At 42.9% G+C, this 27850-nt stretch overlaps 2 protein-coding genes and 1 long non-coding RNA gene across 56 annotated transcripts in view; 2 read left to right on the top strand and 1 right to left on the bottom strand.

Moving 5' to 3' along the window:
* Positions 1–22541, top strand: part of Ubap2l (ubiquitin associated protein 2 like) — a 54565-nt gene extending 32024 nt beyond the window's left edge. For 11 of the 50 annotated variants that reach the window (XM_076573722.1, XM_015995175.3, XM_076573715.1 and 8 more), the window contains 16 exons: positions 496–773; positions 952–1124; positions 2683–2872; positions 3526–3580; positions 5030–5204; positions 5527–5599; positions 6942–7137; positions 7222–7310; positions 10015–10068; positions 12487–12568; positions 12997–13214; positions 13968–14073; positions 19117–19184; positions 20276–20473; positions 20888–20938; positions 21744–22185. In XM_076573722.1, the coding sequence (XP_076429837.1) occupies positions 496–773; positions 952–1124; positions 2683–2872; positions 3526–3580; positions 5030–5204; positions 5527–5599; positions 6942–7137; positions 7222–7310; positions 10015–10068; positions 12487–12568; positions 12997–13214; positions 13968–14073; positions 19117–19184; positions 20276–20473; positions 20888–20938; positions 21744–21839 (2102 nt within the window). In that variant the 3' untranslated portion in view covers positions 21840–22185. Of the gene's footprint in view, positions 1–495; positions 774–951; positions 1125–2682; positions 2873–3525; positions 3581–5029; positions 5205–5526; positions 5600–6941; positions 7138–7221; positions 7311–10014; positions 10069–12486; positions 12569–12996; positions 13215–13967; positions 14074–15771; positions 16174–19116; positions 19185–20275; positions 20474–20887; positions 20939–21743 lie in introns of those variants that run through there. The other 39 variants (XM_076573735.1, XM_076573734.1, XM_006976296.4 and 36 more) reach the window with 8 other exon arrangements.
* On the bottom strand, positions 211–24065 carry LOC107401146 (uncharacterized). Of its 4 annotated transcripts, none has more exons than XR_013051899.1 (8): positions 23391–23512; positions 23131–23286; positions 22394–22506; positions 21495–21628; positions 20177–20341; positions 19011–19284; positions 16029–16220; positions 211–734 (listed from the first exon to the last, which is right to left on the bottom strand). It is a non-coding gene; the product is annotated as an uncharacterized LOC107401146 (long non-coding RNA). The 4 variants fall into 4 exon arrangements; XR_013051898.1 differs by lacking the exon at positions 23391–23512 and adding an exon at positions 23915–24054 and having other exon boundaries at positions 533–734; XR_013051900.1 differs by lacking the exons at positions 23131–23286; positions 23391–23512 and adding an exon at positions 23915–24065 and having other exon boundaries at positions 533–734.
* On the top strand, positions 23773–27850 carry Hax1 (HCLS1 associated protein X-1). Of its 2 annotated transcripts, none has more exons than XM_042279416.2 (7): positions 23773–23922; positions 24717–24973; positions 25133–25320; positions 26990–27041; positions 27160–27266; positions 27389–27479; positions 27585–27850. In XM_042279416.2, the coding sequence occupies exons 1-7, from the start codon at positions 23837–23839 to the stop codon at positions 27668–27670; spliced, it is 867 nt and encodes a 288-aa protein (XP_042135350.1). In that variant the 5' UTR covers positions 23773–23836; the 3' UTR covers positions 27671–27850. The 2 variants fall into 2 exon arrangements, with proteins under 2 accessions (XP_042135350.1, XP_006976362.1); XM_006976300.4 differs by lacking the exon at positions 23773–23922 and adding an exon at positions 24068–24186.

Here is a 27850-nt window from a genome sequence, read left to right as displayed (position 1 = left end):
GTCCAGCAAGGTCTACACTGGAAGTTTGAGGACAGTAAGTGCTACAAAGAGACCCAATCTCGAAAAGAGAGAAGGAAAAAAAAGAGAGAAAATGCTGCGGCTGGAGAGATGGCCCAGCAGTTGAGAACAGTGGCTGTTTTTCCAAATGACCTGGGTTCAATTCTAGCACCCACATAGTGGCTCACAACATCTCATAAAATAAGTGAATCCTTTTCTTTTCTTTTTCTTTTTCTTTTTCTTTTCTTTTTTTTTTTTTTAAGAAAATGCCCTTCAAACTTGCCAACAATCAGTCTAATGGAGCTGTTTTCTAAAAACTGAGGTTCTTCCCACATAACTCTAGCTTGTGTCGAGTGGCAAGAATCTTTTTGATCTGAGCCATTTTGCTAGCTGGATTCTTGAAACTTATTGGTCTTCTTCCTAGTACTAGTATAGGACAGTAATACTTCTTTGGAACATTTATCTCTGGGCTCATTTATGTTGTATTTCTTCTTGCAGATTTGAAGAGTGCAAATGATTCAACAGTGCACAGTCCTTTTACAAAGCGCCAGGCATTCACCCCATCTTCAACCATGATGGAGGTATTCCTTCAGGAAAAGCCACCTGCAGTGGCTACCTCGACAGCTGCACCTCCCCCACCCTCTTCTCCTCTGCCAAGCAAATCCACCTCGGCTCCACAGATGTCTCCGGGGTCTTCAGACAACCAATCCTCCAGCCCTCAGCCGGCTCAGCAGAAACTGAAACAGCAAAAGAAAAAAACCTCCTTGACATCTAAGGTACTGGAGCTTTTCAGAGAGATACTATTTTAAGACAGGGAAGTTATGGGATTTAAGGGTATATACTCTAAGGGTGTGTTTGGAAATTTAAAGTTAAAAGGAATAATTTTTTATTCTACAAAAAGAATGTATTAAACAATTACTCTCCCTCCCCCTCTCCCCCTCCCCTTCTCTGTAGATTCCTGTTCTGGCTGTGGAGATGCCTGGCTCAGCAGATATCTCAGGGCTAAATCTGCAGTTTGGGGCATTGCAGTTTGGGTCAGAGCCTGTCCTTTCTGATTATGAGTCCACCCCCACCACGAGCGCCTCATCAAGCCAGGCTCCTAGTAGCCTGTATACCAGCACGGCCAGGTAGAGGAATCATCACCCAGAAGACCTCTTTTGGTAGCTTAGTTTTGTGCTTATTTCTTCACCTCTGGAGAGGCCATATCTCTTTGACTGGATAAAAGTAGTCAATCATAGCATTTTGTTGTGCGCTTTTAAAGAAATACATTGCTACTTAGATTATCTATGACTTGAAACATTTAGATATTTGGGTACTAGTTGGGTACTTCTAGAATTTACAAACTCAGGTTTTTTTTATGTGCGCGCGCGCGCGCGCGCGCGCACACACACACACACACACACACACACACACACACACCTGCAGGCTAGAGGTCCACATCAGGTCTCTTTCTCAATCATTCCCCACTTTATTTTCTGAATCAGGATCTCACTGGAGCTCACTAGACCAAATTGGCTGGCCTGTTAGCTCGAGGAAATGGCCTGTATCCATTTCCCCAGTGTACTGAGATTAGAGATGTCTCCTTCCCATCGTTTGTGTGGGTCTTCACTATCCGATCAGCCTTGTTGTTGCATGCCTAATGCTGTACTAACTGAGCCGTCGCCCTAGCTCTTCAAGCTTTGTTGTTTTTGATGATGTGATAACAGAACCTCTATAGAGGTTCTGACATATGCCACAGTGAAAAGTGCTTTATCTCAGGCCTTTGCTATGGGACTGTGTCTGTGACAAGTAAAAATACGTAAAATACGAACTCAGGAAGCCTTAATTTAAAATTGTGTGTAACCATAAAAGGAAAAAAAAGAACCTTTTCTATCTCCTGGCAGTAATCAAGGAAAGCCATCTTACACACAGATAATCTTAGGAATTTGAGAGGAACTAACAATTTTTCCTTAATCCTTGGAATTTAAAAACACAAATATCTGGCTTTAGTTTAGATCAGTTCAATGGAGTCATAATTGTCACTGATTCATGTGAAGATTTTATTTAAAAATTTTCTCTGGAAGATAGTTGTGGTTAAAAAAAGGAATAGGGGAAATATGTAAGATCAGGGCAGATACTATGATACAGGGAATAGTGAAGATCTGCTATTGGAATAAAAAAATCAATTAACAAGGAACTTTCTTGAAAGATGGGCTGTGCATGGTGGTACACACATTTAATCCCAGCATTCAGGAGGCAAGTACATCTCTGTAAATTCAAAACCTATCAGGGCTACCTAGTGACATCCTTCCCCCAAAAGGGGTCTGGAGAAATAGTCTAGTGCTTAAGCTCACTTGTTGATCATATGGAGGACCTGGGTTTAATTTTCAACATCCACATGTCAGTTCATAATCAAAACTCAAGTTCCAGGATGCACGTGACATGCATATGAGCAAAACACTGATAACCATAAAATAAAATAATGATTGTTTTTTCCCCTCTGAAAAATTATACCAGTAATCTTTGATAAAGTTTTAAGAGATCTAGAACTCAAAATTTCCTAAAATGAGATTTATCCAAAGATGGAGTGCCTGAGTTTGGAAATTTACTTATTCTGTCTCTTTCTAGTTTCCTCTTAATTGAAATTATTTTGTTCCAATAGAAGATTTTCACCATTTCTTAAGGTTTTTCTTTTTATCCCCACAGTGAGTCTTCATCTACAGTTTCATCTAACCAGAGTCAGGAGTCTGGCTATCAGAGTGGCCCAATTCAGTCAACAACTTATACCTCCCAAAATAATGCTCAGGGCCCTCTATATGAACAGAGATCCACACAGACGCGGCGGTATCCCAGCTCCATCTCTTCATCACCCCAAAAGGACCTGACTCAGGCTAAGGTAGTAGCTTAATGATTCCCTGGGCCTTGGTTAGCAAAGTAGTGGGTAAAAGTCCCTTGAATATTGTTTCACTTTTCTGGAAATGGTGCTACAAAATCTTGGAGGTGCTGACTGAGATGCTGACAAAAGCATATTTCTGTGATTGGTAAACTAAACGTTCCTTTCAGCAAGAGTGGAGGAGACTCAAGAGCCAGAACATTTCTCTTTGCAATAAAGATTTGTTGGTTATAGCAAAAACTGTCTCAAATACCTTTCCTTTTCTCATAGAAGAAATGATTGCTAGACTTCAGGGTGCATATATATTATTAAATCTACCTTACTCTGGTGAAAGGGATAGCATATACCAAAGGTGGTGTGGAGTACCTGTCCAGCAGGATAGGTCTTAAGGATTGTTGGATTTTAAATATTGGGTGAGGGGAGTGGCTGTGTGGACATGAGTGCTGGTGCCCTAGGATGCCAAAGGTATTGGAACCCCTGGAGCTCGAGTTACAGGTGGTTGTAAGCTGTCCATCTTGTGCGCTGGGAACTGAGCTCAGGTACTCAGTTATCATTCCAGTTTTCCTAATATATATTTGACCAAAATTAAACTAAGTGTCTGATAACATCTCTTTTACAAGTTTGTCTGTTCTTGCTCATTTCTTTTCTTGCTCCAGAATGGTTTCAGTTCTGTGCAGGCCACGCAGTTGCAGACCACGCAATCTGTTGAAGGTGAGTGTTTTCCAGGCTTTTTAGTGAGTTTCCTCGATGCTCATATGGGTTTTTTGTTTTGTTTTTTTTTTAAAGACGGGGCTCTGCTGTGTAGACCATGCCGGCCTCTAACACTTTTAAGTGCTGGGATTAAAGATGTGTGCCACTGCACCCAGTATTTTTTTGTTTGTGTGTGTGTGTGTGTGTGTGTGTGTGTGTGTGTGTGTGTGTGTGTGTGTGTGTGTTTTGCTGGCATGTGTACACATGTACCATGTGTGTACCTTGGTGCCATAAGATGCCAGAGGAGAACATTGGATGCCCTGAACCTGATAGTGCAGAAAGCTGTAAGCCACCATGTGGATGTTAGCAATTGACCTCCGAGCCCTTTCTTGAGTCCCCTGTTTTACTTCATGAAGAGTCTTGCTGTAACACAAACCACCCTGGAATACTCCTACCTCAGCCTTATCAGTCCTGGGATCATAGCACCACCACTACTCGGCTTGATACTTATTTTATGTGCATTCGTGTTTTGCCTGCACTTATGTCTGTGTGAAGATGCTAGATTCCCTGGTACTGGAGTTACATACATGCCGTGTGGGTGCTGGGAATTGAGGCCATATCCTCTGGAAGAGTAGCCTTTGCTTTTAACTGCTGAGCCATCTCACCAGCCCGCATCTTTGGAGTTTTGAAACATATTTTCACTCTAGCCACAGCTAGCCTCAAAATCATGGTGATTGTTCGGTGTTGGCCTGCCATGAGCTAGATTATAGGCATAATCCACCATACATAATGAGTTCTCGTTTTATTTTATTTTTTTAAATCTAGGTTTAATTTTATTAACTTTTGAGTGTGTTGTGTGTACAAGCATGCACATGCCACCGCACTCACGGATTCCAGGGAACAACTTTTAGGAATCTTTTTTCTCAAGCTCCACTGGGATCCCAGGATCAAACTCAGGCCATCAGATGGTTTATGTGCTGCTAGGAATAGTACCCAGTGCCTGATTTTATGATAAGCAAGCACTCTACCACTGAGCTCTCTCTCCAACCCAGAGTTTTTGGTTAGTTTTTTTTTTTTTTTTCCTTGCCTTCTTAAAAATGGTAATTGAAAGCCGGGCGGTGGTGGCGCACGCCTTTAATCCCAGCACGCGGGAGGCAGAGCCAGGCGGATCTCTGTGAGTTCAAGGCCAGCCTGGGCTACCAAGTGAGCTCCAGGAAAGGCGCAAAGCTACACAGAGAAACCCTGTCTCGAAAACCAAAAAAAATAAAAATAAAAATAAAAATGGTAATTGATTTCCTTCACTGAGCAAATGAAGTTTGTGTTGTTAAAATGCCTGAAATTAAAGAGTTGTCCTTACTGAATAACCTCCCCTCCCTCTTTTTTTTTTTTTCCCTGTAGTTGAGAACTATAGTTTTTCTATACTCATAGACAGTTCCTGTTTTTTGATGAAGGGAAATCTTTTATTTCTAGGTGCTACAGGCTCTGCTGTGAAATCTGACTCACCTTCCACTTCTAGTATACCCTCTCTCAATGAAACAGTACCTGCAGCTTCCTTACTGACGACAGCCAATCAGCATTCATCCTCCTTAAGTGGCTTGAGCCACAGTGAGGAGATTCCAAATACCACCACCACACAACACAGCAGGTGATTTGGGGTGAGAATTAAGGTTGGGGCTGTGAGTTTCAGCAACCGAGCTAGCTATTTTGTTTTATCTTAATCACTACTTGTCAGAGACCACATTAGCCCTCCTTTTGTGGGAAGTAAGGACAAATGAGACTTACTTTCTCCTTTTAGCATCTGCTCTTGCTGTGATTGTTCACAGTCCTGGAAAATGGCCATTGTACATGCCAATATGGTCTCATTCTTTTTTTTTTTTTTGGATGGGGGTGGGTAATGATTCTTAATTGGAGCACTAGGCCAGGCAACCATAGCATTATGTTAATGGAAACCTTTCCCCCATTTATAGTGCGTTATCTACACAGCAGAATACCCTTTCTTCATCAACATCTTCTGGGCGTACTTCAACATCGACTCTTTTAGTAAGTACGATGCTTGAGAAAAAGTGTAGTTCGTGGACTTAAATTTCTAACCCTAAGATTGTCACAAGAGGAAGATATGTATTTTTTTGTTTTTTGTTTGTTTAGTTTTCCCTCTCTTGAGTCAGGGTGTTGCTATGTAGCTCTGTCTGCCCTCAAATTCATGAGTAGTTCCTCTTGCCTCTGCCTCCCTAGTGTTGAGATTACAGGCTTGCATTTAACACACCTGGCTGACCGAATAGTGAATAGTAGAAATTTTCTTCATGACTTAACTGAGGTTTTAGAAAAAGGTGTAAAAGAATATTGAAGCTAAAAGAGTCCAAAAGTTTTGCACTTATGGGACATGACTAAAAGTCTCAGCTTTTTCTTTTTCACTGAAGATAGGTAGGGGGCTTTGTGTTCTCTTAAGTGCAGAAGAACATACACGTTTTTTTAAAAATGGAGGTATACTCACAGCCACTGGTGACACACGCCTTTAATTCCAGCAATCCGGTGGCAGAGGCAGGCAGATCTCTGTGTTCAAGGCCAGCCTGGTCTACATAGAGTTTCAGGATAGCCAGGGCTACATGGAGAATCCCCACCCCACCCCCCTTTTTTTAAGTGGCCTTTTTAAGGTGTGGAGGTATTGCTCAGTGATAAGAGTACATCATTAACACGCATGAGGCCCCATGTTAAATTCCTAGAACTATAATAGGAAAAAGAAAAAAAGCCAGCAATAGAATAACACATATCTTTTCGCTGGTAGAACAGTTCTTAGCCTGGGAAATGCTGAATATAAGTCTTTGAGGCAGGACATTTTTATCAAAGTGGTATTCAGATGAGAACTCATGGTTAAGGACTTACTTTATGGTTGTAATTCTCTTTTGTGTGGAATTAAGCCAAAGTCACTTTGGAAATGATGTTTAGTTTACAGGAAAGGTATGAGGGCTAAAGCTTTCTTAGGAGTCTCCAAAATTACAAAATTCCAGTTTTAAGTAAGAGCCAGTACTTTCTTCTAGCAAATGAAATAGTCTTGTAAGTCGAACTAGTGAAACAAAGTGTGGGAAAGAGGCTGTGATTGACTTTTTACTTCTAAGCCTTATCCCTTACTGACTGATGTTGTTGGTCCCTATGGAGTTCATGTCCCCACCTTTGCTGTTTTTCTGAACAGGATGATGATGGTCAGTGGGCAGTTGCAAGGAACAAGTAGCTAGAGATTTTTCTTTTATTGCCTTGGCAGAGGGAATTCTGGTACCCTGGGTTGGCTTTTTTAATTGCAAATTTGATTATAAGATCATAGATTGCTTATCTTTCCTACCTGTTGCTAATGTTGTTTCCTTCTATCTTCTACTGCTCCCCTTTGAAGCACACAAGTGTGGAGAGTGAAGCGAATCTCCATTCTTCCTCCAGCACTTTCTCTACCACGGCCAGCACTGTCTCTGCACCTCCCCCAGTGGTCAGTGTCTCCTCCAGTCTGAATAGTGGCAGTAGTCTAGGCCTCAGCCTGGGCAGCAACTCTACTGTCACAGCCTCAACTCGAAGCTCAGTTGCTACAACTTCAGGTAGCTTTACATAGGTGGGTGGCATTTCCTCTGCGATGGCGGGGTTAATAAATTGTATGACAACAAAAAAATGTTCTCTTTCAGGAAAAGCTCCGCCCAACCTTCCTCCTGGAGTCCCGCCATTGTTGCCTAATCCATATATTATGGCTCCAGGGCTGTTACATGCCTACCCGGTAAGTGGGACTGAAGGATCTTCTCTACAAAGCAAGGATGGTGTGACTGTTCTTTGTAGCTCTGGCTTCAGATGGAAGATAATAATTAAAGCAGAATAAATAAATGAATGGTACCCACATATAGGCAAACAGGTTTTTAGTGTGTGTGTGTGTGTGTGCACACACCTGCTCTGTGTGTGCTAAGATCAGAGGAAATTGGAATCTGTTCTCTCCTTTTCACCTTTATGCAGCAGGTTCAAGTTAGGCTTTCATGGTTGAGTGGCAAGCACCTTACTTGCTAAGCTATATCACTAGCCAAGAAAAGGTAACAGGGCTTGTGTGTTTGTTTCCTTTTATGTATCTGGGGGTTTTGTTTACATGTACATCTATACACAGCATGCCTGGTATCTGTGGAGGCCAGTATTGGATCCCCTGGAACTCGAGTTACAGACAGCTATAAGTACCCCCCATAAGAGTAAAACCTGGGGCCAGGCAGTGGTGGCACACACCTTTAGTCCCAGCACTCGGGAGGCAGAGCCAGGTGGATCTCTGTGAGTTCAAGGCCAGCCTGGTCTACAGAGTGAGTTCCAGGACAGGCACCAAAACTATACAGAGAAATCCTGTCTCAAAAAAAACCTAAAAAGAAAAGAATAAAACCTGAGTCCTTTGGAAGAGTAGTCAGTACTCTTAACTTCTGAGCTACCTCTTCTTCAAATATAATCGTTTTAATAGAGGAAGGACTAAACTTAGACAAGGCCCTTCGCCAAGTATTTGTTTTGTGTGAATATGTTTTCTGGATTTTGAGCATCAACAGCCAGAATGTGTAGTATATGTTATTTCATATAATGCTTTTGATTCTCTATCTCTGTAGTTCTTTGCTTTCTTTGACCTATTTAGAACTCAAATCTAGAACTACCTGAAAATAAGTGACAATAGTATTTTATTTGGTATGTCTTCTGTCACCTTGAAGTATTCAATAAACAATAAGATGGAAAATATTTATAAAAATTTTGTTTAAAAACACCTATTTTTGCTGGGTATGTTTACGCATGCCTTTAATCCCAGCACTCGGGAGGCAGAGGCAGGTGGATCTCTGGGTTTGTGGCCAGCTTGGTCTACAGAGTTAATTTTAGGACAGCCAGAGCTACATAGTGAGACCCTATCAAAATAAATTTAAAACAAAAAACCACCTATTCTTGGGCCAGGTGTGGTGACATGTGCGTTTAATCCCAGCACTAGGGAGACAGAGGCAAGTGGATCTCTGTGAGTTTTAGGCCAGCCAGCACTAAACAATTATCTTAAAACAACCAAAAAAGCCACCTACCCATTCCTACCTTAGTGATGAAGTTTAGATAATCGATTATATATCCAAGTAGCACTCTTAAATTTTTTTGTCTTTTGAGTTAGTGTCTCACTATGTAGTTGTCATGGAATTCTTAGAGATCTGTTTCTGTTTCCTGAGTGTTGGGTTTAAAGGCTTCTGCCTCCAGGCTTGGCTACATTTTTGTTTTCTTTTATCGTTTGTTTTAATAACTAATTGGAAATTTCATACATTGATATAATGTAATTTGATCATACCACCCTTCCGTTCTTTTATAATTCTCATTCCTTCTTAAACTCCCCTTTTCCCAACACTGCCCCCTTCCTTCTTAAATCTTTTTTCACATTGTATACATTTTTTTAAAAGATTTATTTATTCATGTATTTTTATATACATGAATGCTCTATTTGCATGTATGCTTGCATGATAGAAGAGGGCATCAGATGTCATTATCGATGGTTGTGAGCTACCATGTTGTTGCTGGGATTTGAACTCATGACCTCCTGAAGGGCAGCCAGTGATCCTAACTGCTGAGCCATCTCTCCAGTCCCTACATTGTATAATTTTTAAAACATTTTTTTAAGGTATATGAAGGTTTTGCTTGCATTTATGTATGTGCACCACGCAGAGGTAGATACCTTTGGAGGTCAGAAGAGAGCATGGGGTCCCTTATATCTAGAGTTACTTATAATAAGGTGCTGCGATCTGAACTCAGATCCTCTGCAAGAGCAATAAGTGCTCTTATTTACTGAACCATCTGTGCAGCCCCACATTGCATACTTTAAATATATATAAGTAGTTTTATTTTATGTGTATGAGTGTTTTACCTGGGTGTATGTATGTGAACTGTGTGTGTACTTGGTTCTTCTGAAGCCCCGAAAAAGGATTCCCTGGAACTGGAGTTACATATGGGTATACCCCGCCTTGTGGGTGCTGGGACTCAAACCGGAGTCCTGGAAGAGTAGCCAATGCTCTTAACTGTTGATCCATTCCTCTATTCCCCATATTGCATACTTTTTTTTTTTTTAACAGATCCTAGACATATGGGGAAATAACAATAAAATGTGAGTCCTTTTAGGAAAGATAAATTTCAATCCAGGTTTTAAGGTCTGCATGAGACAATGACTGCTCAATAGAAATTAAAGCCTGCTGTACTTGAATCTACCCATTCTCCCTTACTGGTCCACTAATGTCTGCCTAGTCATTATATATAGTATGTAGTTTAAGGGACACTTCAAGACCTTTCATTGAATCACTTAATCTCTTTGTACCTTTACTTCCCACTGAAGGGAATAAATAATCTGTCATGTTCTAACACTGAGGATTTATGTTATTTGAATTATGTTGCCTTTTGCTGCCATCATGACTAGTTCCTATTAATGTTGTTAAATGTCTGTCTTACAGCCACAAGTATATGGTTATGATGATTTACAGATGCTCCAGACAAGATTTCCATTGGTGAGTATGTGGAATTGAAATTTGGAAAAGAACTATAAATTTTTTCTTTTTCTTTTTCTTTTTCTTTTCTTTTTTTTGGTTTTTAAGATTGGGTTTCACTGTGTGGCCTTGCCTGTCCTGGAACTTGCTCTGTAGACCAGGCTGGCCTCACGAGAGATCTGCCTGCCTTTGCCTCCTGAGTGCTGGGATCAAAAGTATGTCCCATCACCACCCGGCAAAATCATTAAAATTAATGTTAAAATCAGTGTGGCTCTTGCCTGTAAGCCCAGCATGTGATAAGTGGAGGCAGGAAAACTAGGAATTCAAAACTTGCCTTTCGGCCAGATTATGGTGGCTTAACGCCTTCAATCCCAGCACTTGGGAGGCCGAGCCAGGCAGATCTCTGAGTTCAAGGACAGCCTGGGCTACAGAGTGAGTTCCAGGAAAGGCTCCAAAGGTACACAGAGTTTATTTTTATTCTTAAAAACAAACAAACAAACAAACAAAAAGTGCCTTTCTTATATAATGAGTTCAAGGCCAGCTTGGGCTATATTAGCTCCTGTCTTTCAAAAAGACAAAAGCCAAACAAAATTAATGAATGGATTCTCAGATGTTCAATCACTGTCATAAACCTAGCTTCTTCCCAGTCTCTTTTTTTTCTCATATACTTTGTCATATATATGTGTTTATATATTGGTAATTGAATCAAAACCCATGCTACATAGCTGCAGCTCAAATGGACTAATAAAACTGTTGACATACTTTCTATCCACATCAATTTTCTGTTCTGATTTTTTTTTTCCTTAATTGTTTGAGGCCCTTGTGATTAAAATGAGGACTTTATGCATGCTGGGTAGGTACTGTACTGCTGAACTAGATTCCTACTTTTTCATTTGAATATTGGAGGAGTATCTCACCATGTTTTTCAGACTAGCCCCAAATTGCTGGACCTCGTATTCTCCTGCGTCAATTTCCTAAGTGTCTAGGACCACAGTCATGTATCACCACCCCTGACTGGTTGGTTTGTTTGTTGTTGTTTTGTTTTTTTGAGTCAGGGTCTGTGTAGTTCCAGCTGTGTATTCTGAGTACTAGAACCAAAGTTACTTACCACCACACCCAAACTCCCTGGCTTTTTTCCAGTTTTTTTGTTTCTCTGTTTTACCTTTTCTTTTTGGTTTTTTTTCGAGACAGGGTTTCTTTGTGTAGTTTTGGTGCCTGTCCTGGAACTTACTTTGTAGACCAGGCTGGCCTTGAACTCACAGAGATCCACCTGGCTCTGCCTCCCGAGTGCTGGGACTAAAGGTGTGCGCCACCACCGCCCGGCCTGTTTCACCTTTTATCTTTCTTCTTTTTCCCAGAATCCCCAGAATGGTGTAATTTAAGCCTTTACTGTCTTAGTCAGGAAGTTTACAGGAGTAATTGGAATTAATGGGAGCTCTAGCCATCTTATTCATTATTTAATGTCTTAAGTTTTCTGCTATTACCAGTGATCAACCTAGAGTCTCTTGCATTTGGCAAATAGTGTATTTCAGAGCCTTTAGTTTCACTAAATTGCTTAGGCTGGTATTGAAGACTTGATTTGTGCCTCCAAGTAGTTAGATTACAGGCCTGTATCAACAGGCCCAGCTTTTGTTGTTTTGAGACAGAATCTCACTGTGTAGGCTGTGTAGTCCAGTCTGGCCTTGGTGATTGTCCTGCTTCAGCCTCCTAAATCTTCAAATGCTGGAATTCCAGGGAGCACCACCACATTCAGTTTTTGTTCTTATTTTGAGACAGTAGGCTGGGTGTGGTAGCACATGCCTTCAATCCCAGCATTCAGTCTACATAGCCAGGACTATGTAGCCTTGCTGGCGTAAAACTTGATATGTAGACTAGGCTGGCCTCAAACTCTAGAGAGCCACCTGCCTCTGCCTCCCACGCACCACCTTTTAACAGTATATGTGCATACAGGTGCCAGAGGAGAGGATATTTAGTGTATCTCATTTTCTCTGTTCCCACCCACCCACATACCCTGTGTGCTAGTGTTACAGGTATGTCTATAATCATACCCATGGCTTTTTACAAGAATGCTGGAGGTCAAAGTAGCAAGCACTGTTAACTACTGAGCCAATTTCTCCGGCCCCACATTCAGCTTAGCACTTCAGCAGAACGAAGAACCTGTTTTCTCAAAATTAACTAGGAGGATCTGTAAGATTAAACCTTGTTGGTCCTTGCTGGACCTTGATGTGCACTCCAACAAGCATATCTGTGACTCTACTCATGGCCAGGCAGGGGGACAGTGTATGCAAGATTAATTGGTGTTCATGTGAGTGCTAACCTGTTTAATCAGTAACTGGGTAAACTGCAGTATGCAAATATTCTCTTGCTTCCTCTCATCTTGTGATTTTCATGCTGGGGAATAAGTGGAATTTAATCTCTGCTCTTTTATTTTGGTTCTAGGATTACTACAGTATCCCGTTTCCCACACCCACCACTCCACTTACAGGGAGGGATGGTAGCCTGGCCAGCAACCCTTATTCTGGTAGGATTGGGATAGAGCTGAATACAGGGAGGTGTGTTGGGATTGGAGGTAGAAATGTGATTAGTCGCAGGAAGGTTCCATAATTACTATTTTTAGCAGAAGTGTCACTGTGTTTTTGGCTAGTCTCTACCTTTTTCCAGGAAGTGTGATTGAAAATGCCCTTCTGTACTCCCTTGTGCCGCTTTACCCTGTGTACAATGGCAGTCTCATTGCCTTGCTAGTCCTTAGGTTTTTGTTTATGCATAACTGATCATTGTCTTCTCATCTTCCCTTAATTCTTGTTGTCCTCCAAGTCCTTGGAGAAGCAAGATGTAAGAAAAGGGTGGGATGGAGATTAAGGAAAACAAGTTAACAGAGGAACATGGGGAGGTTTCATTTTGGGAGCCTTTGCACATTATAGAGTATACAGCTAGCCCTTCTTTTCATAGGTGACCTCACCAAGTTTGGTCGCGGGGATGCCTCCTCCCCAGCCCCAGCCACAACCTTGGCCCAACCCCAACAGAACCAGACGCAGACTCACCACACCACGCAGCAGACATTCCTGAACCCGGCGCTGCCTCCTGGCTACAGTTACACCAGCCTGCCGTACTACACAGGGGTCCCGGGCCTCCCCAGCACCTTCCAGTATGGGCCTGCTGTGTTCCCTGTGAGTAACTGACTGGCTGGTCTCCTTGTGAAGGATCCCAATTCTGGGTACCATCCTAGCTGCTTTCAAGGCTAAATGACTCCTTAGTAATAAATGAGGAACAACTTGTACCTTTGGCCCATTTCTGGCCTGAGAAGAAGGGATATGGGATTTTAATTGGAACAAGGATTACCTGAATCTTAGAATTAGCCAAAGGAGGAATGTGATACATCTTTGCCGTCTCCTCCTTTCTCTGCTACCATTGTCTCTTTTAATCTACAAACTATAACTTGACTGCTCAGGTCAGTTCTGAAAACATTGGTAGATTAGTTACTTTTTTGTTGTTAGTTTAAAATACCATGACCAAAAGCAACTTACAGAAGAAATAGTTAGTTTTTGGCTTACGTTTTGAAGGGGAGAGTCCATAATGGTGAGGTACCTAGAGTAGGAAGTAGAACAGGAAGATGGCATAGGGCTACAAACCCTCAAATCCTGTCCCACTGATTCTTCCTCCAGTATGATTTACCTCCTAATGGTTCTAGAACCTCCTTAAGCAGTGAGGGAACTAAGTACTCAGATATCAAATACATGAGCATTTGGGGGCTATTTCTCCTTCAGCCACAATCAGTAAGGATCCCATTTCACTGTTCAATCTGTGCAGATACCTACATTAGGATGGGTATCTGCCTAAATGTCCAGTCTTTGGAGTAGGACAAGTGAGAGAGATGCTGTCTGTTGCCGTTTCATTTCATTTCTGTCCTTTTTATTCTTCAGGTGGCTCCTACCTCTTCCAAGCAGCATGGTGTGAATGTCAGTGTGAATGCCTCGGCCACCCCTTTCCAACAGCCAAGTGGATATGGGTCTCACGGATACAACACTGGTAAGTTCCCTCCAGCCCTTGTTCGGTGGTCTGTGTGGGATATTACTAGATGGGAGAAAGACTTGATATTTGGAAGTGGGTCAGTGAGGGTAAGCTAACTCTCCACATATGATTGTCATTGTTTGATTGGCTTAGGGGGTCTAAGAACAGTACCAACAAGGAGCATTTACTAGAGCATGTATCCACTATTCAAAGTGGGAATGCTCCAAGGGCATATGTTGGCTAATCTGTGTTTGGGTGAGAAACAGGGCAGGGGCCCCAAGATTTCAGTGAAATGTCATTGAGGGAAAATGGTAGTGTACATGGCACTGAGAGTGAGATCAGAGTACTCGGGAGATTTTGATGCTTTCCTAGCTAACAGACTGTACCATAGGTTTGGCATGAGTTCATTTGTAGCAGTAATTTTGTTATATGGCTTCCCTTTCTTAATTCCCTAGCTAGAAGGCCTACAATATGGAGGAAAATGAGTAGAGTGGAACATAAACCCTCAGGTTTCTTCTTCATTTGTATAGCTAGTCTTCTTGCAAAGGCCTGCTGCACATTTGATGGCAGGAAAGTAAGCAGGTATTTTAGGGACACATGTAGTCTAGCCCTTGCTTCTCTAACTGACATTGATGCTTTACTTTTGGAGAATGGAGATGAAAATTTTCCTTTTGCAGATTTTTTATTTTTTTAATTTTTCTTTTTTTACTTTATAGGTTTTTTGTTGTTGTTTTTAAAATTTGGTTTGTTTTTGTTTTTTGAAACAGGGTCTCTCTATGTAGCCCTATCTGTCCTGGAACTCAAAATGTAGACCAGATTGACCTGGAATCCACAGAGATTTATCTGCCCCCACCTTCAGAGTGCTGGGACTAAAGGCGTGCACCACCACATCTGTCTTGTTTTCTTGTTTTGTTTTTGAGACAAGATCTCTATGTAGCCCAGGCTTGCCTCTAATTTGTTTCAGTCTTTGCCACTGTCCTGAGTACTGGGGTAATAGGCATGTACCGTACCTGGCTCCAGGAGAGGACTGACAACAGTTACCGTCATTTTTTTTTTTAATGACTTTTAGGTGAATCTGGGGAGGTGATTGCTGCAGTTGCTAATGGGTTGGACTTGAGAGTTATATTTAAAAGCTTGCATCCTGGTTACAGTTTTAGGGGATTTAGAGGAACTAACAAGTGTTCTTCACTCTTCTATGGGCTCTGGGTGGGTAAATAACCAAGCTTTTCTGTAATTGGAGAACTGAGCACAGAAGACAACAAATAAGTTTAGGTATTAATAGACAGGTGGAGGTTTGAACTGTGATCTTTAAGACTAGGTCATGATACATGTTTTAAAAATTTTGAGGAACCTCTGAGATTTAATACCCATATTCCTTATGGCTACTCCTCTCATTGAACAAGGCTTAACCTAAACTTTGGTGGGTAGAGAGGTATAATCTTTTTGACTTTGAGTGGCTCCATCCCCAAAATTTTCCATTAGGTTTAAGTACTAAGAGGTCCAGTTACAAATATTTTAAAGGGTATGTGATTGGCGAGAGTTGGAATCTGATTCTGAAACTCTTAGCTTCTTTTCTGCCTTAAGATTTCAGAAATCTGCGTACTATAGCAGCTTTTTGAGAACCCCTAGTTCCCAACCCCCAACAGAGGGCTCTTGTCATTTTGTTCCTCATCAACCTCTAAATTCATTTATTTTTATGTATTTGATTCCTTTTAGGAAGAAAATATCCACCCCCTTACAAGCATTTCTGGACGGCTGAGAGCTAATTTGGCCCAAGCCTGGGGGCTGTGTTTTGTGTGTGTGTATAAATTTGCACTGAAGTCTTGTTTCAGAAACCAGACCACTGAGGAGAGCCTGCTGAACTGAGGCCATGGCCTACGTGGCTTGGGGAAATGAGTTGGTGGAAACCTTCTGGGCTTTTGAACTTGCCCCTCCCCATTTCCCTCTCCCCCATGTGTCTGACCCTGTCTTACCCATTTCGAGTTCGAGCGGTGCAGCACCTCCGAAGCATCAATGCACACACCTGCTGTTGCTTTTGATTTCTGGAAGGCATGTAGATCCAACTTGTAACAAAAAATATTTGTAGTCTTCAATAAACTGTGGTATTTCTTTAGCTAACTCTGCGTTCTTTCCGTGCATGTCTTTCTGGACACCAGGAGCCAATGCTGTATTGTGGATAAAGGGTGGAGGGTGGCCTTTTCAGTCAATTCCCAGTATAGCCAAAGAGCTGTTAGTGTTTCAGTATAGTCATTTTTAAACTGGGGAGGGAAAACAGCCTGTTTCCAGCCTATTGGTTGGTTGGTAAAGCTATTATAAATAAAAACAACAAAACTGATTTCCCATGCTTTTATGTCTTTACTTTTTCATGTAGATTATCCCCTTGCCTCTGACTTGGGCTGAGGGAAAAGGACAAGAAGTTAGTGTCAAGTCATGGTGAAAGGCAAAAAGAGATGGTGTTCAAAGCTGTTGTTAGGGAAGTATCGTCCAAGGCTTAATTTCTACATCTGGTTCTCAAAGGCTGACTGGCTGATTGATATCTGATCAGGTCATTAGTGATCACTCAGTTGAGGACTTAGGCTTTGTGGAAACTGTGCTAGCCTGGAGCACTGTTCATGGGCCTTTGGTTTTTCAGAGATTGTGAATTATTAGTCATTTTTTACTTGTGGAGGTAGCCAAAGATATGTGAGGGAGATTTGGTCAGACATCCTGGTGGAAAATTTGCACTCACTAACAAGTACACCCATCAGCCATTGGTTTATAGCATAAATTTGAACAATTAGGTCACTACCTTTGGTTAATTGGAAACCAGATCTTCAGCTTTCCTTGTGTAGTTCCCACCCTCTCTGGTCCTGTAGAATGTAACCTATTTTTCAAGTTGCTGCCATGATAAGTAAGAGAAGTGGGTTCTTGGTTCTTCTGCCTTCCACCTACATTGTTTTGTAATGACTTTTACCACAGTTGGGAAGGTGGGGTAGGCAGGACATGTGGGGTGGGAAGGAAAGCAAAACTTTTAGTCTGAGGATCTCTGGAATAACTAGTGAAAATAGGGAAATCAAAGCCTGCTATTTTTTTTTTTTTTTTTTTTTAGGTTTTCTAATACGTAGAGGTTTATTATAGCTACTATACAGGATTCTCTCTTTTTTTCCCCCTTGCATTTCTAGTTCTTTCTATCTTCTATACAATTTAAAACCTGAACTAAACTGTTACTATGTAAAAATAAAACAAGGTAGGAGCTTGCTAGAACTAAGTTTCTCTTCACCACCCAGCTTGGATCCAGTTAGTCATTTCTCCTACCCTGTGTAAGCACCCTAACTTCTCTCTGCAGAGGGTAACCAAGTCAGCTGTATGCACTGGTCTGTTAAAGATAACTCATTGTCTCTTTGGTTTTGTCTTGGAAATATTCTGTATCCTGGCTCATCTCCCTTCCCCCTCAAACCTCAATAGCTTTAGTCCTTTTCGTAACTGAACTTAAAGTTATGCCTGCTACCCACTGTTTTGTCAGATAGGCATCTGGATTCTGAAGAGAAGAAAAATCTCTGCTACCTCTGGAAGAGTTTGATATATTATTCCCTTTGTTTACTCTGTGCCTTCCAGGTATGCAGTTACAGTTAAGGCTTTGGAGATGGGGAAGTATTTTTTTTCCTTGCTTTATTTCTGTGGTTCTGCTTTTTCTTCCCCTAGAATTGTATTTGTTCCTTTTGAAGGGCACTATCTGGACTTAGGATGTGGTAGAGTTTAACAGTTAAATTTTTTTCCCTTGGTACTAGAGATCAAACCCTGGTCTTTGTGCTGGCTAGAAAAGCACTTAATCACTGACTGACTCTTTAACCCTTAAAACCGATTCTACTGGAGGATTCTAAAGTGATTATAAACTTAACTCCTAAAGGCTGCCTTTGTTTTAGGCATTGACTAGGAGAATTTGAGTTCTGGAATTTGTGTGGAAACTGCTGTTGAATTGAGAGTGAATGGAAGGTTCCTTGTGATTTTATTATTAATACATCGTTTTTTTAAAAAAAGGCAAAACAAAGCTCAATCAGTGCTCTTCAAATAAAAAAATACCTCTGGAGACAGGAATGTAGTTTTTTTTGGTTTCCTTTTTATCTTTACAGGAACTAATAATGTCTTTTCTTTTTTAATTGTGAATTAAATTCCTAGTTAACATATTTTTCACATTTTTGTTTCAAATGTCTCTAGTGAGATGCTAGATTATCCCATGGCTTTTCCTGTCTTCTTGATTCATTGACCAATACCCACAGGAAGGAAAAGTGTAGTAGTATGTTTATTTCAGCTTGAGAACAAATTAAAATGGATTATACTACTACAGGCTCCTTTAAAGTGTGGTGGTAGGGAATTTTTCAACAGGAAACATAAGTTAGGTATGGACTAAAGCTGTTTTGTGGACAAACTGAAGTACTGAAAATGACATTGCTTGTATGTTTCATATAGGCTGAAAGACTGTCCCTCACTACATTTCCCCATTCCCTACACCACTAAAATTATAGAACCAGATATTCCTCTTATGCCAGCCCTTTAAGTCACAAGGATATAAGCCTTATATAATTCCTATGATCAGAGAAGTGAGGCTGAGTGAACTGAGGCTCTTAGAATAAGCACTCTGGGGACTGCACCGGACTGTTCCTAATATTCAACAGTGTGGTGTTAAGGATTTTGAGCCCCAAAGTATCTTATAAAACAGAAAGAGCCAGTCTTAAAAGTCTTAAAAAGCAGAACTGAGTGGAGTTTGGTTAGACAGATTCACTACGGACATTATAATATCCTTTTGCTTTGAAATCATATGCTACTGAGGTTTTGCTCATATCCCCTTGCGCCCCTCAGAAGGAAGTTCACACATGTATTCCACACATATCTAGAAAGAGCAGAAGAACTTTTAGGCATCATTTGTGTCATGAATTCTGACATCTCAGAACTGATGTAAAGGTGGAAAAAAAACATACCAGAATTCCTTTGCAGTGCCATAGCTAGAAAGGCTGCAGACACCACGCTGTCCTAGGAACACTCAGGCTGATAACAGCTAATCCTCTGTGCTTCCTCCTCCTCTAGGTGTATCAGTCACCTCCAGCAACACGGGCGTGCCAGATATCTCGGGTTCTGTGTACTCCAAAACCCAGGTAGGTGCCTGGTCTGGATGAAAGTAGAAAGAGATGGACATGGAGGTGGAGTTGAATTGTCTCTAGGCTTCAGTTTCTCTAGGACTTTAAATTTAGCCCTCTGAGGAAAAAAAAAAAAAAGAAATGTCATAGGAAGGTCAAGTGTGGTAAATTGTAATGTGATGTTATTTACTGTGCAGTGGTCTTGGTCCCTTGACCTACCCACTTAACGATCATTTTCATAACTCGGCCAAAAAAATATGGAAATGAAGGGAAACTAGTTAATTTCATTCTTTTTAAGTCCATAAACAAGAGTGGGAATAAAGTGAGGTATTTGTTGTTGAGTTATCTATAGGTATATCTTGTTATTTTTATGTCCCAGCATCTTCCATACTCAAGATATCTCAGTGTTTAGTCATTTCTTCAGAAATATCTAAGGAGTTTTAATTTATGCAGGAATGCCCAGACTAGTGAGCAAATTTCCCTGTATTCACATGAAATGTACAATTTTATTTATTTTGAGGAAGGGTTTAATTCGGTAGTCCTGGCTGACCTGGAACTCACTGTGTAGACCAGGCTAGTCTTGAACTCCGGAGATCCACCTGCTTCCCAAGTGATTGGGATTAATGGTGTGCACCATCATGCCTGACCAATGAAAGATTTCATGGGGTGCTTTGATAGTCATCTTTATGCTTGATCCTTATGACAAAAGATCAGCAATATCTTTTTTTGTTTTTGTTTTTGAGACAGGATTTCTCTAAGGTAGCTTTAGTTGTTCTTGACTATCCTGGAACTCCCTTTGTAGACCAGGCTCGCCTTGAACCCACGGAGATCACCAGCCTCTGCCTCTGCCTCCTGAGTGCTGGGATTAAAGGCCACCACCACCTAACTTATCTCTTATTTATGAGGAAACTGAGGCCAAGTGGTTCATTTGCCTAGGATCATGGAGCTATGAAAAGGCAGAGTTAGGACTAAGACTTTTGAATGACTTGAGGTGTGCTATTGTTTCTGACCTTGCTGCTTTCTGAGGATAGGGGTATTTGGGCTCAGAAAGTCCTAGGATTCTTCTGATGATCCCTTTTCCTCTTTCTCCTCCTGTTCTCCCGGAATAGCAGTCCTTTGAGAAACAAGGCTTTCATTCCGGGACTCCTGCTGCCTCCTTCAACTTGCCTTCAGCCCTAGGAAGTGGAGGACCCATTAATCCAGCCACGGCTGCTGCCTACCCACCTGCCCCCTTTATGCATATTCTGACCCCCCATCAGCAGCCACATTCTCAGATCCTTCATCATCACCTGCAGCAGGATGGCCAGGTAATAGCCCTTCCCCCTCTCTCCTTTCCCTTCCTCTTCCTTCCTATCCCTTAAAACTGCCTCCCTTTTCCTTTTCTTAACCTTCCTTACCACCACCTTCACCCAGTCCTCACCAGTGCCAGCCAGGGGCACACAGCACATACAGACACAAGCGCACATAACATGAGCAGTTGGCAAAGGAAACATGAGAGAAGGGGCCAGATTGAAACCCTTTTGCCCAGTTCCTTTGGTACCTTTCTCCTCCACCTCCCGTGGCACAGTTCTCCTCATCCTGTCAGACCTGGGTCACACCTTCCCTCTTAACCTCTCCCAGCCTTCTCCCTTCCCTGACATTATAGATTTCCCTTCTAACGGTGGAGTTCTATTGTCAAAAGTTTGTCCCTTTATTTTCCATATATCCTGGTTCTGCCTCAGCTACCATATTTGCAGATGATTCTCTGTTGCCAGCGCCAGCAGGAGGAGCAGGTAATGAAACTGAATGATAATATGCTTGAACCAACTTCTTTTTAGTCCCCATTTCACCTCCACAGCCTCAGATAACTTGAAAAGCCTACCCAATCACAAATCGGGATACACAAACAGAAACACTATGCTAAGCTCTCTGGCCTCCCCGTCCTCTCTTCCTTCCCCCTTCAACACCCTCTTTATCTTTCTACCCTTCCCCAACTCTGGAAACACTTGGTTACCAAAATGGAAAAGATTCTTGGGGCAGCATCTGGAGCCTGATGCCTCAAGTCTTTCCTGCTTTGTTTGAATTGGTGTCACATTAATTAATGTATGGTGGTGGGTGGATCTGAAGGGTGGGAAAAGAGACCACTTAAGAGCTCCAGCGTAGGTGGCTGGGCAACTTCCTTGCTCTCAAAGATAGCTTTCCATATTGAGTCATTCACAGAGATGAGTGAGAATTGAATCCTCTTGTAATCAATCACTTCAAAAAGGCCAGAATTCTCAAAGTTGCCTTTTTTAGACCAGAGCAGCAGATAGTAGGGAAGACAACTGAGCAGGAATAGAACCAACTCACCATCTTATCTCCAAAGTTTGCTTGTCCACTTTTCATTTTTCCTCTGTTTTTAAGGTTAAAAAAAATGTTGCCTTGTAAAAGAGGCTATGTAGCCCGAATTTTCTATGCTTGAAAAGTAAACTTCATAGTAGGTTCTGAGGAAATGAGAGAGTATAACTGTTTGACACATTTCCACTTGAAGATGTTACAGATTGGTCCCACTAACTAGACACCTTTTTCCTCCCCCATAACCCTCCCATTCCCCTGCAGACGGGCAGCGGGCAACGTAGCCAGACCAGCTCCATCCCGCAGAAGCCCCAGACCAACAAGTCTGCCTACAACAGCTACAGCTGGGGGGCCAACTGAGGCCCGGCCTCTTCTCCCGGCCCCATCTTCTGAGAGGGCTCTCAGCCTGGAAACTATGGAAACAGCATCAAAGAGAAAAGAATGTGGGGCGATTCCGCTGCTCCACACCCCCAGCGGCCCATCCCACACCTCAGCTTCATGTCTGTCCCATTCCTATACCATCCCACTCTGTTGTATGTATTATAGGATTTGTATTTTCTCCCTCCCCCTTCCTCCTTCCTCTTTGCATTCAAGATTATGAAACTTTGCTGTGGGCCCTGCCTTTCCTTCACTTCTTCCTGTTCACCCTGGTGGTGTATAGGTGAGGTGGGGAGGTGAACCCCCCCAAATATATATCAGCCCAACAGCCCTAAGTCTCCTCCTTTATTATTAGGAAAACCAAACAACACACACAAAAAAAAATGGTGTCATAAATATGAACAGCATTGTCATATGAATTAGTTGAAGTGGTTTTTTTTTTGTACTGTGTCCTCAAACTTAATGGATTAATGTGTCTTGTATATATATACATATATATATAAAAAAAAAAAAGGAGAAAAAAACCAAACCTCTACCTTCAGCCTCTGCCCATTCTTGCTCCGTCTAGGATATCCTCACTCTCGTCGATGACCAGCTTGGTGAATAAGTATTACCGTACCAACTGGGCCTCTTCTAGCAGGCTCGAAGGCTGTGGAATAAAGTGGAATCTTTGCCCTTTAAGAACTCTCACCTTAATGTGCTAATATTTTGCCCTTAAGGGGATTCCCTTTCATACCCTGTGACTGGAAAGAACCACTACAAGTCTTCATTTCTTCTAGAAACTGCCTCATCTATAGCAAGTTTTAGGAAGTGAAGGGGGAAGGAGTAAGAACATTTCAAAGAAAGGGACTATGGGAACTTAAGCATGATTTTAAACGACTCTGAAGTCTGAAGCCAACATTAGCTATTGCCTGGCAGAACCAAAGCTTAGGGTCCATTTCGCTTTATAGAAGTAGACTACAGTAGTTCTTGTCTGGGTTTTGTTTTTGAGACAGTCTTACTGTGTAACCCTGACTGGCCTATAACTTGGTATGAAGACCAGGCTGATCTCAAAGTCAGAGGCCTGCCTGCTCTGCCTCTTGGGTGCTGAAGTTAAAGATTCTCAACACCACATCCTGCCTTGCCTATTTTATGTCGCTTAGAAATGCCCAATTTCTGGGCAAGGGTAGATGATGTAGAGCAAGACATGGGGTGGGGGCATGGTATGCTAAAAGGTTTTGGTCTTCATTACATGGGAAAAGGGGAGTTTTGTTTGTAAGAGCCCGAGACTCACCATATTGCCAAGGATTCAAGAGATTCTGCTTCTGACTTCCCAAACTGCAAGTATCCTTCTGGCTTGGGTGGGGAGGATGTGTGTTTGAGTCAGGATCTTGCTATGTAGTTCAGGCTGGCCTCATACAGAGATCCTCCTGTCTCTTCCTCTGGAGTGCTGGGATTAAAAGCATGCACCACCAAATGTCATAATTCTTTGACTCTTTGTTACTTTCCAGGATGCTTCAGTAGTTTCTCTTGCCTGCCTAGTGTAAATCTTACCTTGTTGGTTGCAGTCTGTTTTAAAAGTTTAAAAGAGCAACCAGGCAGTGGTGGCAACTTCCTTAATCCCAGCATTTGGGAGGCGGAGGCAGGCAGATCTCTGAGTTAGAGGCCAGCCTGGTCTACACAGAGAAACCGTGTGTCGAATAAACAAACACATGTTTAAAAGAATTCATTATGGCCAGAACTAACTCCCTACTAGGTGAAGCGATTCCTAGCATCCCCATGTCTTTATTCAGCAGTAGGGAAATAGCTCTGGAAGGAGCTTGGTACAACACTGCCTAACCCATACTGTTGGACGTCACTTACATCAGTCTAGAAACAAACACAAAGTGGGAGTGTTTTCTGAGCCTGGGGCGAGGCAGGGCTCGGGACAGGCCACTCCCTCTGACGGCTTACTTGGAACCATCCAGAGAGTAACGGAAACACCACTTGGGGCCTGGCGGATGGGCAGGAAGGAGAACCATCTAGAAGGGAATGTGATCTTGGACGGTGGGAATTCCACATGCCCACCCTCACTCAACTCTGAAAGGTAGTGTAATAAGCTTCGCGTCTGAGGAGCACCGTCAACCCCGCCTCTTCCTCCTCCGGGTTACAGTCTTTTTACGACAATGCCGCGCCGCTGACTTGGTTTCCGGCAGCGAATGCTGAGCCCTGGCTAACTCTGACAGGGTAGCGCAAGCTGGCGGTCCGCTGGCGCTCATGTCCTGCAGAAGTTTAAAGTTTGTAGTGCCCCGACGGGAATGAACTTCTTTGACCTTTTCCGGGGCTTTTTCGGCTTTCGTGGACCTCGGAGGTGAGCGTAGTTCTGGGCTGGACATGAGGCAGGGGTGTTCTTTGGGGACGCTTGACCCCTTCACCGTATTTTTGGAAAGCTTCCTTCCCCGCCCCCTTCAACTGCTGAGATAGAAATCTCAACCTTGAGTACTCACCCCGCCACAGTAACCAAAGCGGTCGTGAAGAGGAGAGAAACAGAGTGGGGTGATGCAACAGCGACCTGGGCGTAGAAGACAATGGGGGTCTGGGGGAAGAGGACAATGAGCAAGTGAGCAGGACCTCGGGCAAATAGGAGTGGGCAGTGAGACGCTGGGGAGAACAACAGACGGGAGGCGTTTGGGAGATGTGGGGAGGTTGGGATAGGCTCTATTTAGAAACAATATAAAACCCTAATAGACCTTTCAGTGTTGTTTTGACTTGGAAGCCAGCTCTCCAGTGTTTTCTTCAGCTGCCCAGAGCCCTGCCCTTGTCCCATTTTGCTGGCCGTGGGTTGATTTTATTGCTTAGACAGTGCTTAAATCCTCGTGGCTTATCTGCCTCCACTCTCAGCCACAGAGATCCCTTTTTTGGAGGGATGACTCGAGATGATGACGATGATGATGACGAAGAAGAGGAAGACAGAAGCACGTGGGGTCGAGGGAGCTATAGGTTTGGTGGTTCTCAGCCTCCGGAGGAATTCGGTTTCAGCTTCAGCCCCGGAGGAGGCATGCGGTTCCACGACAACTTTGGCTTTGATGATCTAGTACGAGATTTCAATAGCATCTTCAGCGAGATGGGGGCCTGGACCTTGCCTTCCCACTCCCCTGGTGTGTAGATTTCCCTGAGGGAGAACTTATGGGTTACTGGGTGAAATATGGGCCTTGCAGAGTAGTTGGGGATGGATAGTTTGCAAAAGCTGATTTCAAAAAACTTTCATGTGTCCTAAGTCTTTTCCTATCCCAGTATCACCTACCAACTTTCTACAGAGCTTCCAGGTCCTGAGTCAGAACCACCCGGTGAGAGACTGCGGGAAGGGCAGACGCTGCGGGACTCAATGCTTAAGTACCCAGATAGTCACCAACCCAAGATCTTTGAGGGGGTCTTGGAGAGTCATGCTAGACCTGAATCCCCCAAACCAGCTCCAGACTGGGGGTCTCAGGGGCCTTTTCATAGGGTGAGTACTCTGTCTGCACCTGAGGAGCAGGGACTAGAGCTTCCTGGGGTCTCTGGGAAGTCTAGCGCCTCTAATTAGTGCATTTACCTGGATTTTCTTCTTTGTTGGGCTTTTTGTTTTGAGACTTGGAACTCAACTGTGTAGACCAGACTGGCCTCAGATGTGGAGATTGGCCTGCCCTGGGTTAAAGTGTGTGCAGCACGCCTACCCTGAGGTTTATTGATTTTGTTGTATGTGTGTGGGTGTTTTGCCAGCTTGTGTGTCTCTGTACCACATATGCCTGGTGCTCACAGAAGTCAGAATAGGGCACTGAATACCCTGGAACTCGAGTTACGGTGCTTGTGAGCCACCGTGCTGGGACTGGGAACTATAAACTACAGTTTTCTGCAAGAGTGGCCTCTACCCTCTCTCTATTTTATTTTATTATGTATTTTGAGACAAGGACTCTGTATCCTTAGGTATCCAGGAACTTGCTATGTAGACCATGCTGGCCTCAAACTCAGGGATCTGCCTGACTTTGAATCTGAGTTTGTTACTTAGGCTTTTTGTTGCTGTTAAGATTATTTATTTATTTATTTATTTATTTATTTATTTATTTATGTGTGTGTGTGCCTGTGTGAGTTTTTGTGTACCATGTGTGTGCAGATGCCTGTAGTGATGAGGTGGTGTTGAATCCCCTGGAGCTCTGAGCTGCCTGATATCCTGGAAGAGCAGCAGGTGTGGGTCATCTTTCAAGACCTGTTGCTTCTGTTTTCTTTTTGCAGTACAGGAGAATAGAATACAAAGGGGAAGTGAAAATTTTGTTTTGTTTTGTTTTGTTTTCGAGACAAGGTTTCTCTGTGTAGCTTTGCCCCTTTCCTGGAACTCGCTTTGGAGACCAGGCTGGCCTCGAACTCACAGAGCTCCGCCTGGCTCTGCCTCCTGAGTGCTGGGATTAAAGGCGAGCGCCGCCGCCGCCGCCGCCGCCGCCGCCGCCGCCGCCACCACCACCACCCGGCCGGAAATTTCTTTTTTTTAATCACTAGTTTCAGTTTTTGTTTAAGAAAGAGTCTTGAGGCTGGGCTGTGAGTTCAAGGCCAGCCTGGTCTACACAGAAAATCCCTGCCTCAAAAACAGACACACACTAAAATAAGAAAGAAAGAAAGAAAGAGAGAGAGAGAGAGAGAGAGAGAGAGAGAGAGAGAGAAAGAAAGAGAGGGAGAGAGGGAGAGAAAGAAAAGAAAAGAAAAGGAAAGAAAGAAAGAAAGAAAGAAAGAAAGAAAGAAAGAAAGAAAGAAAGAAAGAAAGAAAGAAAGAAAAAGGATCTTGAGTTGGGTATGTTGGGGCACTCCTTTGATCCCAGCGCTAGGGAGGTAGAGGCAGGCAGATCTCTGTCAGTTCAGGGCTAGCCTGGTCTATAGAGTGAGTTCCAGGACAAGAAACCCTATCTTGAAAAACCAAAACAACAACAACAACAAAAAAAAAAGATCTTGAAGATGCAGGAAAGTATTTCAGGAAGTCTGTTTGGTAGAAGTTCATATACAACTACGGAAGAAGGTATGTGAACATAAGCTGCCCAGATGGAAGTATTTCTGGGGCGTGGGGACTTAGGAGGAGTCTGGGGTCTCTGCCCCTTCAAGCTTCGGATGGAAGGTATCTTTTCACCAACTCTGTGTGGCTTCTTCTACAGTTGGATGACATTTGGCCTGTGACTCCCCATTCTAGAGCCAGAGAGGACAATGGTGAGTTTAGAGGGAGGACACGTTTTCCATGACGTTGTCTTAGAAGTTTCTTCCTCACACACTTGTCCTGCTTTCTTTTTTCCACTCTCTCCTGGCTTTTGTCTCTCTGCCCTTCCAGATCTTGACTCCCAGGTTTCCCAGGAAGGTCTCGGTCCACTTCTTCAACCCCAGCCCAAATCCTATTTCAAGAGCATCTCTGTGACCAAGATCACCAAGCCAGATGGGGTGAGTTGAGGGAGAAGAATTAAAAAATTGGCCAGAGAATGCTCTGGAAAGAGGGAACTGTATGAGAAAACCCTAAACTCAACATAGTGGTATTAGAAGTATGTTGGGACTTCTCCTTGCAGGTAGTGGAGGAGCACCGCACTGTGGTGGACAGTGAGGGACGGAGGGAGACCACAGTGACCCATCAACAAGCACACGACAGTTCCACAAGTGGTGAGTTAAGGGTGACTCTTAACACCTGGGGGAAGGATGTGCCTACCGATCGATACTCTTCCTCTGTCTTGTTTAGTATGCCAGCATGTACGACTTTGTTCCTAGATCCAGTCTCTGAAGGATCGTCAGCTCTGGAGGATCCCTTTTCCCTCCTGGATTTGCTCCTAGGACGTTGGTTTCGGTCCCGGTAGCTTTGTTAACTAACCTTCAGAAGCCGTCAGGTCCTTTCCGCTCCCTTCCCATTGCCCATTGCCAATAAGCTTAGCTTTTTGTGTCATCCGAAGGTTCTTGAGTGTGTGAAACAATTCATTGAGCTTATGCCAGTCTGTCATTCATCCAAACTGACCAATAAAGCCTTTATTTATGCTAAA

This window comes from Peromyscus maniculatus, chromosome 6 (assembly GCF_049852395.1).
Source record: "Peromyscus maniculatus bairdii isolate BWxNUB_F1_BW_parent chromosome 6, HU_Pman_BW_mat_3.1, whole genome shotgun sequence".
Lineage (NCBI taxonomy): Eukaryota > Metazoa > Chordata > Mammalia > Rodentia > Cricetidae > Peromyscus > Peromyscus maniculatus.
Note: the sequence above shows the minus strand (reverse complement) of the source record. Positions and strands in the feature narration are given on the sequence as shown.

Bases quoted from the DNA above. Each gene is read 5' to 3' on its own strand.
- Hax1 (XM_042279416.2), top strand. From the start codon at position 23,837: ATGGGCAGGAAGGAGAACCATCTAGAAGGGAATGTGATCTTGGACGGT. The intron at 23,923-24,716 runs GTAGTGTAATAA...CTCCACTCTCAG, and splicing joins CCCTCACTCAACTCTGAAAG to CCACAGAGATCCCTTTTTTG. The intron at 24,974-25,132 runs GTGTGTAGATTT...AACTTTCTACAG, and splicing joins CTTGCCTTCCCACTCCCCTG to AGCTTCCAGGTCCTGAGTCA.